The sequence below is a fragment of the Haplochromis burtoni genome, unplaced genomic scaffold, assembly GCF_018398535.1.
Source record: "Haplochromis burtoni strain Fernald_Lab_line unplaced genomic scaffold, NCSU_Asbu1 Contig_205, whole genome shotgun sequence".
NCBI classification, from domain to species: Eukaryota; Metazoa; Chordata; class Actinopteri; order Cichliformes; family Cichlidae; genus Haplochromis; species Haplochromis burtoni.
In genome coordinates this window covers 437,486-447,667 of record NW_024582566.1, presented here as the reverse complement: position 1 = coordinate 447,667, position 10,182 = coordinate 437,486, and the positions used below count along the sequence as shown (strand labels likewise).

Here is a 10,182-nt window from a genome sequence, read left to right as displayed (position 1 = left end):
ACAGGGAACACAAATACTGACAAATCATCTGACCACAAAGAAACAGAAACAGTTAGTTTTACAGTTATTTTAGATTAATAATACTGAACATTTGTGCTTTGTATTTTAAGCACAACTGCAATTCAGAAACAAAAGAAAAGAAACATAATTTAAAATGAATTATTTAATTATCCTCCCCATGACAAAGCTGCACTTGGTATGGCCCAATCAGCACTTCCTGTGCTGTTATTTTGTTTGAGAGCGCTAACCCGGAAGTTTTTGAAGGATCACGTGGTTGCCGTTTCACGTTAGTTAATGTTGACTTTTGCTACGGTCTGAGTTTAGAGTGCTAGCGGACGTCACGTATCGGATGTACAGCGTCGTACACGTGATTTATGTGTCCGTAAACTGATGTGACAGCTTGTTTGAAGTGGCGGGAAACATGTCTGGGTTCAGTAATGAGCTCATAGATTACCTCGAGGGTAGAATAACTTTTGAAGAGTTCGACAGAAGGAGAGACGAGCGGAAAGCCAAGGTAAGCTATGTTGTTAGTTCAGTAACTGTTAGCTGTCTAGCTGAGGCAGTATCACTCCTCAGCATCACTTGGACTTGTGCTCCACTTGTGTGGACGGTCGTTTCATTGACAAACAATTATATACTTCCTTCATTCTGACCTCTCAGTCAGGGCAGGTAGCTGAAGATGGGGACGACGCTGAGCTCCCGTCGACGTCCGGACTCATCTCAACGAAGATCGGTAATCTCTCTCTGTCAGTGGCTCTGGAAATGTAAATAATGGACCCTTCTTTCAATAGATAGCGACACTGAATCCCATGAGCGAGTGTGTTGTAATTGTCATGGTTTTAGGAATATAACAAAGTTTTAAAAATAACTGGAACAACAAAACTGGATGAACACATTCACCAAATGTAAATTCCAACCTGCATCATCTTTCCTCTAATGGAAAAACTACTAGATTTCAGTTCTGGACTATTTCGCCTTTATCATGCTTCTGGAACAGGTCAGAATTTCTCTTAATGGAACTCTTGTGATTTTCCTACTTTGACAAGTTAAAATGTCTGAAACTGCCTTTTATTTGATATCAACATCAATAAAAATGACAGATAATAACTACTGTTCTTTAGGGTCCACAAAGTACTGAGTGTTGCTCATAAAGCTATTGTTTTGGTCAGAGACTGGTTATAAAAACTGGGTTACTTTGGTTCCCATCCTGGATTGCATGCAAAGTATGGTAATGTTACTCAAGCCAGCTTTCCTGTCTTCTCAGAGGATGGAGTTAGCCCAGGAGTCCAGCTGGCCTTTGCCTCCATGCTGGGAGAAACTGCTGAACCACAATCTTCAGAGGAGGAGGAGGAGGAGGAAGAGCAGGACAGCCTGAGCTATGTTGATGATGCACATGATAAGGATTACATTGCAGACAAAGAAGAGTTGCAGGCAGAGGAGATAGGGAAGAGGCCAAGACAAGTGGGGAGACAACAGGGAAAGAAGAGTGAAGCTAAAGAAATGGCAGAAGATGTGACTGTAGGAGATGTGTTTGCACTGGAGATGGAGCTGAATCGAGAAAACAAGAAGATGATGAAGGTGAGACGGGCGAACGGTCATGCCTAGGTGAGTTTTTCCAGTTCTTAGTTAATATATAACTATGTGAACAGGGGCGTCGTCATGGCAGCAAACTGCCCCGGGCTCTGAGAGGCTTGATGGGAGAAGCCAACATTCGCTATGCAAGAGGAGAGAAAGAGGACGCCATCCTGATGTGTATGGAGATCATAAGACAGGGTACGAAGTGGGTTTGCGTGACCTTACAGGCATATATTCACTCGCTGTTTGTGTCGACACTAACTTTGGTTTGTCTGTGTGCCAGTTAGTGTTCAAACACTATGAAAAGTTAAAAACAAAATCTCTTCTCCCTTTGTCCCTCAGCTCCTCTGGCATATGAGCCTTTCTCCACGTTGGCTATGATCTATGAGGATGAAGAGGACATGAGCAAAGCGCTGCAGTTTGGCCTGATCGCCGCCCACCTCAACCCCTCGGACTGCGAGGAGTGGATCAGACTGGCTGAAATGTCTCTGGAGCAGGACAACATCCAGCAAGCCATCATCTGCTACAGCAAAGGTCAGTCTGACACGGACCGGCACGCATCACTTCCCACTGGAACTTCACGTCTGTTTATTGTCTGTTGGTGGGCCTGTTGAACAACACAGTCCCTACCTGTTGTGTTAAAGTGGATGTTCATTACTGCGGGGCCAGTACTTCAATCCCATGGTCCTATAGCTATATTTATGCTGCAGTAATAAGCCCTGTAATTTCCTCAGTCTGTAGTTGGGGTGATTGCTGCAGCATATTTAAAACTCTCAGACTGGATTTCCTTAGTGGGATAAATATTGGAAGAGCCATGCAAAGTAACAAATCAGCTGAGGGGCTGAGAAATGAACTAATAAAAGTAACACACATCAAGTGTGTTTGTCTCTACAGTTTCTGATCAAACAGCACAAGAACAATGGATTTTCTGATGTAAGAGCAAAGTCAGAAGGTGTCAGGGATTGTGTGGGGTCTTAAATGTGGGACAGGTGTTCCTCTGGATGAGTCCTGCGTACCACTTGAGCTGTCGAATCTATCCAGAGACGAGCTGTTTTAGTGCAGACAAGTCCAACGTGTAAATCTGAAACGTGTCTGTGAACTTTGTACAACAGAAAACAGTCAAGTCCTGACAAATCTGCGGTTTAAAAATGACTGCTCCTGCGCCTTCTATCGTTGGTGCTTCTCATACCGTTGAATTGTGGAATATGAGCCACCAGTGCAAAACAAACAGGGACCAGGGAAACGCTGGTTATCATTTATATACTTCTCTAGGTTCAAGCCTTGCTCCATTTCCACAGCTATCAAGTACGATCCTACCAATGTGCGCTATCTGTGGGAGCGCTGCAGCCTGCAGATGCGCCTGGGAGAGCACAAACAGTGCATGGACGGCTACCGCAGGATCCTGTCACTTCTGCCGCTGGAGGATGGAGAGCACTTCATACAGCTCTCCAAAGACATGGCCAAGTAAGGGACACACACTGACATGCTATGTGTTTTTATATACACATAAACTATGTTCTCGTTTTGCCCCCTAAAATACCGTCACCTCAAACCATCTGATCTTGGATTATCACCTTGACAGTTCAGTTATCGGTATTTGCTTGTGTGGGACGTGTTTAGGAGTTACTATGAAAGCAGTGACCTGCCCTCAGCTCTGAGTGTGATTGAGGAAGCTTTGGCACGACACCCCGACCTGGTCAGTGATGACTTTATCAACATGGCCGCTGAGCTTTATATCACCAACCGGCAGTACAACAAGGCCCTGCAGGTGGGTCTCTGTGGAAAAACCTTTACTGCCGTTTAGACTGAGAACAAACATGTTTTTGGTTTAAATGGATAAACATTCCACGTGTTTGCTCTCCTAGGTCTTGGTGCAGTTTGTAGGCATCGTTTTGGTCAGAAGTGAATCCACTTCAGATGTTATTCCACCAACAGAAGAAGAGAAGATTAAAGAGGAGAGCACCGAAGACCAGGAGAAGCAACCTGCAGACGGGACACAGAAGGAAGAACAAGCTGCAGCAGAGGAGAGCGGTAAGTTGCAACGACATGAGGCGCTACACATTTACATCCTTGCAAGAGGATTCAAACTCATCGTGGCTGTTCTTCATCATATGAAGAACTCTCATAGCCTTCATGACGTCTTATAGGAAGTGCAGAAAGATGAGGACACAAAGTGAGCGTTCGTTGTGGCTTCTTTAGTGGTGCCTCTGTGACTACGTTTGCGTAAACAGGATGTGTTTATTAGGGCTGCAACGATACACAAAATTCAGGGTTCGATACTTTGGTGTCACGGTTCGATATTTTTTCAATACAAAAAAAGTTCATGCCTTTTTAATTTGTCATTTATTAAAATTATAAATATATATTTTAACTCAAAAGTACAGTTTTTAAATTTAATGTTGCTGAAACAACAAAGTAATAAAAAAAAAAATTATCTGATGCGAGAAATCACTCATCTTTGGAAAAGAGTTTATTACAGAGAAATGGCTCTTTCAAAATAAAAGCTATACTATACGCTTCTTCTGGGCTATATTCTCAGCAGCATATTAAACATATCAGGTCCCCATAAGGAGAATCATGTGCTAACGGCTGTCTAAATGACTCGGGTAAAGTTTGTAGCATGCGCTTGTTGTTTTTGTCTGCTTCCACTTGTCTTTGCACTAGGATGTAATTGCAGTCATATTCGTTGTGTTCCCACTAGTGCTGTCAGCGTTAATCTGAAGACGTAGCCACATGCAAATCTCCGTTAACGAGCTACCGCGGATCGCCCCGTGCGTGGGGCTGGACGGCCAACACGTTAACGAGCTAACTGCGCTAACACACTAGTTCCCACCCATGTAATTGAGCATTGCGTGGCACATCCAACATACTGTTTTACTTTAGTCCATGACGCGCTTACCTTCAGGGTCATACGTCACATGAAAACCAAAATAAGTTCCAAACGCCAGATCTGAATGAGGGTGGGGAGGTTCAATTTGCCATGTTGCAAGGAGAGCTTAACTTCTGTCTTGCTAGCTTGCGCTGCGCTCAGTGATCTGCGCTCGACAGTGCAGCCTAGGCGGAGTAGTCGAACGCAGATCCACTGAGCGCTCACACAGACAGCATCGTCAGAAGGAAAAGTTGATAAAATAAATTAAAATTGTTGTATTGTTTGATACATATCGTACCGAACCGAAGAGCACTGTATCGAACGGTTCAATATCGATACGAATATCGTTGCACCCCCAGTGTTTAGATCAGGGGTGCCCAATCCCAGTCCTCGAGAGCTACCGTCCTGCAGCTTTTAGACGCATCCTTCTTCTGACACACCTGAATCAACTGAATGGCTTGTTATCAGGCCTTTGCCAAACTTGATGGCATGCTGAAGAGGTAATCACACCATTTGATTCAGCTGTGTTGGAGTAGGGATGCATCTAAAAGCTGCAGGATAGTAGTCTCGAGGACTGGGATTGGGCACCCCTGGTTTAGATGTTGTTGTTTTTCAAAATGTTTTCCACACTCGAACACTCAGTGATCTCAAAAGACACTTCAACAGATGCATGCAGCGATCGCTTTATATCAGCAAAATCACCTGTAACTCGTGATTGTGTGTTTAACACTTGCAACATACTCGATAACATTTCTTATATTCAGAATTATTTAATGAGGGGTGGAATCACATTTTCTGTCTTTCCACAGTATTTCATGTCCACGCACAGAAAATCCAGACATTAAAACATTTCTTTACTCAAACTTTTCATTCCACATATTAAACAAACGTATGCTTTCATTTTATCTTTGATTAAGAATAAAGGTGATTTACTGTTAACACAAATAGATAAACTCTGTTTAGCACCATCTATCATTTTAACATAAGGCTGGATGCTACCTTTGGCAGCAATCCTGCTGAGACACGTTGGCGTGACTTCAAATAGAGGGTTTTGAGACTGAATATCCTAAGTAGAGTGGGCCAAACATCCTCCAATGACGTGAAAGAATCATTGCCTGAGTCTTTGGGGAACTCTTTTTACTGATTGGTCGTTGTGTGCTGTTTCCAGGTGAAATTGTGGATGTACAGGTACCAGACAGCGTCCCAGTGGACCTGAGGACCAAGTTAATTGTGTGCTTCATACACCTACATGTCTACGCACCCACCGAGGTAAAACAGGACTCAAAAACATACAGAGCTCAGATTATTAATGAAGTCTTTATTAAAAGATCATTTCATTTTAGAATCTTCTTGCTTATAGGGCTTGGTTTCAACACTGATGGAGCAGAGTCCAGAAGAGATCGGCGACTTGTACCTGGATGTCGGTGAAGCGTATCTGGAAGAGGGCAAGTACATGTCTGCTCTGCCTCTGCTGACTGCCCTCGTCGTATCTGAAAAGTACAACCTGGCTGTTGTTTGGTTGCGGCATGCAGGTAGGTCCAGCAAAAAGGGAATGATGTTAAAGGAAGAGGTGCATCTGCAAACTTAGACTAAAAAGACATTTCACCTTCCATCCCGAATATTCTTCATGTGTGAAACTCTGTAACAACAGAGAAGCCAAGACCTTAAACGAGGTCTGACTTCAGGTCTGGCTTGGAAAAAGAAAACCACTGTTATGTGTCTTTATCACTTTCCTTTGTCATCTGCAGAGTGTCTGAAGGCTTTGGGCCACATGGAGGCAGCAGCAGAAAGCTACACCAAGGTGGTGGAGATGGCTCCGCAGCACCTAGAGGCCCGGCTCTCCCTCGCCACACTGCAGCAACAGTTGGGCCGCATGGATTGTGCCCTTAAGGCGCTGGAGTCCATGTATGATAGCAACATACTAGCACACGATTCTTCAGCCGCACAAAAGGCAGGGGATCTTTGTTTTTGCTTTTTGCATTATCACGTTAGGTTGCATTATCTTACATTTACAATGTTCCTGAAATGTCATGGAGGTTTTTAGAGGTCTTTTTCATGGACATTTTCTGGTAACACCAAAGGGAAAAGGAGTGCGAACCTCTGCTCTGTCAGGAGCACTGACAGTCACAGCTTATAAAGGGGCATCCCCACTGAAGCTGTAATCAGCAACCCAGTGACCAGAGACCACGGAAAGTGAATGTATTTGGGAACTTCAAGCAACAATGGGTGAGATAGTGTAGTGATGTGAAGTGGGTGGGTGCCACTTTTGGCTTCTCTCAGCTTAGACGTGAGCCATTGAAGTGATTAGGTGTGGAGAGCACAATAGTGAGGTGGATTTGGAGCCCGGCGAGTCTGGTAGCAACCAGTTAGTTACCAACTGTTAGTGGTAATATGATGCAGAGTGAGCAAACGACTTCCTGCCCACATCCCCCTCATTGCTTCATTGTTTAATGCACGAGTCCTCAGAGCTTGCAGTGTAATCATGCGTGTTTGACCCACAGCAGTTTACCTGCTTTCATAGTTTACTTGGATTCTGGTTAAACACAAGATTTCTGTGCTTTCCAGACCTGAGCTGAGATTAGAGTCAAGAACACGTAGTCTGGTTACCAGCTGGAAAAAGGAAAACCATCACCTGCAGCATTTGGGGATGCTATGCTGTTTGGTCAGTGCTCTGTGTTTGGTAACTGGTTTTGTATATCTCTGTGTTTGTAGGAGTTAAAGCTTTTGCTCCATCGCTCTACGCTCCTGAAGACCCAGGGGAAAATGCAGGACTACCTGGACACTGTGATCACCATGATCTCGATGCTCCTCAAGGTAACACACTTTACGGTTGCTTTTTACCCGTCAGCCGCTCATGATGGGGGGTCGTCGTCACCCTGCTGGACGGGCAGCATGAATACGTTTGTGAATGTGAGAACTCTAAAATGAAGCTACATTGGAGTTTCAGATTGATGCAATAGGAGGCTGAGAGGTGGCCACCACAAATATTCTGTTTTTACTCATACTGCTGCTATAAAGAGTGCGTTTTCCTCTCTGACAGAGTCAAAGGAGTTGCTACAACTGTTCCACATATAGAATGCACTACGTTTGACCTCAGCTCTGCAGTCTAGCCAAGTGTCAGTGAAATCAAAGAGGGAACGATCTTAGAAGTTTTGAAAAAATGCAGAACTACTTGGATGCTTTGAATTTGGGAGGACCGTTCGGCTGCTTCGGCTGGATCAGAGCTAATCTGCCTGACACGTAAATGATGTTAACTAGTTCGCATTAGCAGCTGGGTTATTGCATTAATATTTCATAATTCAGTAAACAGGGCGGCACGGTGGTTAGCGCTGCTGCTGCACAGCAAGAAGGGCCTGAGTTCATTCCACCATCAGGTCCTTCTGTGTTTGTGGGTTCAGTCCAAACACATGCAGTTTGTGGGGACAGGTTCATTGATTATTCTAAATTGCCCACAGGTGTGAATGTGAGTGCGAACGATTGTCTGTCTCTGAGCCCTGCGACAGACTGGCGACCTGTCCAGGATGTGCCCCGCCTCTCGCCCTGTGACAGCTGGGATAGGATCAATAAGTAAATATATACTAGACCAACAATATTAATGCACTTACCAGGAGAACTGTGACTGCTCTGTCTGTCAGTGATATTGACACAAGTACAAATGGCTAACGGTGTAAACACAACTTTAGTGTAAGTTCAGTTTGTTGTTCTTCATATGTAATTGTTTGGTTTTTCTTAACAAACATTTTTATCATTCAAGTTATTTTGTACCTGACAGGGGAAAAGGACAAACACCTCACAGTTGATAAGACGGGCTTTTTACTGTAGTTTGTTTACTGAGAGTTCTCCTCAACAATGAGGTTACTGTGAGAGAAGGTGAATCTGAACAAATAAATGCTCCATTTTTTGTTTTTGTTGCGCACATTTCATTGCGTCCTGCGAGTCATCCAAAGGTGCATAACGCATGCATGTTTATAGGTGGCCATGCAGCGAGCTAAGGTGTGTGTGAGCTCTGTAAACGTGTCGGGTGAGAATCACCTGAGGCTCGTGAAGGTCGAAGACATGCTACCAGAGATTGCTGACCATGAAACGGCCTATCTGGACAACACTGGTATGTTATCTTTGTCTGCATCGTACTTGGCTACAAGGTAGAGCCCGTAGTTGGTCTGGTCGCTGGATTTCACTTTGTCACTGTCATCAGGTAAAACCAACGTCCTGTCCAAAGAGGACTGGTGGCAGCTGCTGCTGAGCTGTGTGCTGACGCTGTGTGAGGTGCAGCGCTTCCAGGAGGCGGAGATGCTTGTGGATTCGGCCATGGAGTTCTACTCGTTCTATGACAACAAGCCCAGGAGGAAAGAACTGGAGTTCATTGGCCTGTCTGCCACAATCCTGGACCACAACTATTACAAGGCCTACAACTACATCAGGTAGTTAATATGGGCGTGGCCTGGCATAAAGAGCATGCCGCAATTATAATAAATATAACATTTCTCTGTTTTTCCTCTCAACAGACTGATGCTGTTGGAAAATGTGGCTCTGCCTCAGCTTTGGAATATTTTTAACCAGGTCTGCTTGTGTGTCAGCAGAATAGAAGATCACTAAAGGAGAAACTGGCCCAACTATTTTACTAAACTCTTTTCTTTCTAGGAATTAAAGCGGCACATTTGTGAGGACAAACTTGTAAATATATTTAAAAGTATTTGTTTGTATTCAGGAAATGCGTCACTACACTTCTTAATGAGAAGCAGGAAAGTTTGTCCTCATGAAATGTGCCGGCTTTCTTCTGAAACGACCACTTATCTTGAATTTTGACTCTTTCATTTTTACCGTCTTTGCACAGTTGATTTATTTATTAACCAGAGAGCCTCTGATGCATTGTCATAGTCTGTATGAAGATTTACTGCTAATACTAAATATTCAAATGAATCAAAAGCATAGATTTCCTGAATTTGGTGGAAAGATTTTGTAAACAAATGTTTTTTTGTTTGTTTTTGTTTGTTTGTTTGTTTAACTCTCTGCAGCTGACAATAACGTCGCAGCACCAGCGCCACCATCGCTTCTGTCTGCGCATGCTGTTTAAACATCCTGACAATCACGCCCTCTGTGTTCTCTGCGGACATAACGCCATGGTGTCAGGGAGCTTCAAACATGCTCTTGGTACTCGCACACGAATCGACTAACTAGAGATGATAAAAACATTTAACATCACTACCGTACTTCAGCATATCTTACATGATTGGTTTTAGACCACTTTGGAGTGTGACGACCATCACAGCATCAGCGCTATAATCAGGGACCGCGTCATGTTGTTGTCATTTTAGGAGGAACATGTGATCTGCCACTGATGTGCACCAGCATTTTAAAGGAGCCCTTCCTTTGCTTGCGCCACACCTCTCAAACTGTCATCAAGTTTTGCTTATTAGCTTGTTCTTGATTGCAGATGTCGGTGATCACATACCTCCAACACTGCTTTGCATTGAAAGAGAATTATGTGAATTAAAATGTGTTTTATAACCATATCCAAGCAACTGGACACATATTGGTAAAGTAACATTGCTTAAAATGATATAAAACACTAAAAAGGTGCTTTGAGTGCCAAAGAGATTTGATCCCAACATTTAAATAAATAATTAACAGTCTAGCAGTTTTGTCTCCGTTAAATCTCACAAGTTGTTGAAATACAGCTCGTTCCAAATTATTATATTTTTCTGTTTTTCCTACATAGTCGATTTAAATGACAGTCG

At 43.6% G+C, this 10,182-nt stretch overlaps 1 protein-coding gene across 1 annotated transcript in view; it reads left to right on the top strand.

The window, feature by feature from the left end:
* Window positions 1–246: 246 nt before the first annotated feature.
* Window positions 247–10,182, top strand: part of gtf3c3 (general transcription factor IIIC, polypeptide 3) — a 13,741-nt gene continuing 3,805 nt past the window's right edge. Inside the window, exons 1-16 of the mRNA XM_005938705.2 lie at window positions 247–514; window positions 661–733; window positions 1,265–1,578; window positions 1,650–1,773; window positions 1,918–2,109; window positions 2,874–3,039; window positions 3,196–3,343; window positions 3,441–3,606; window positions 5,613–5,713; window positions 5,805–5,976; window positions 6,193–6,395; window positions 7,157–7,258; window positions 8,417–8,549; window positions 8,640–8,865; window positions 8,950–9,004; window positions 9,460–9,595. Coding sequence (XP_005938767.1) covers window positions 422–514; window positions 661–733; window positions 1,265–1,578; window positions 1,650–1,773; window positions 1,918–2,109; window positions 2,874–3,039; window positions 3,196–3,343; window positions 3,441–3,606; window positions 5,613–5,713; window positions 5,805–5,976; window positions 6,193–6,395; window positions 7,157–7,258; window positions 8,417–8,549; window positions 8,640–8,865; window positions 8,950–9,004; window positions 9,460–9,595 — 2,404 coding nt within the window. The 5' untranslated portion in view covers window positions 247–421. The remainder of the gene's footprint in view (window positions 515–660; window positions 734–1,264; window positions 1,579–1,649; window positions 1,774–1,917; window positions 2,110–2,873; window positions 3,040–3,195; window positions 3,344–3,440; window positions 3,607–5,612; window positions 5,714–5,804; window positions 5,977–6,192; window positions 6,396–7,156; window positions 7,259–8,416; window positions 8,550–8,639; window positions 8,866–8,949; window positions 9,005–9,459; window positions 9,596–10,182) is intronic.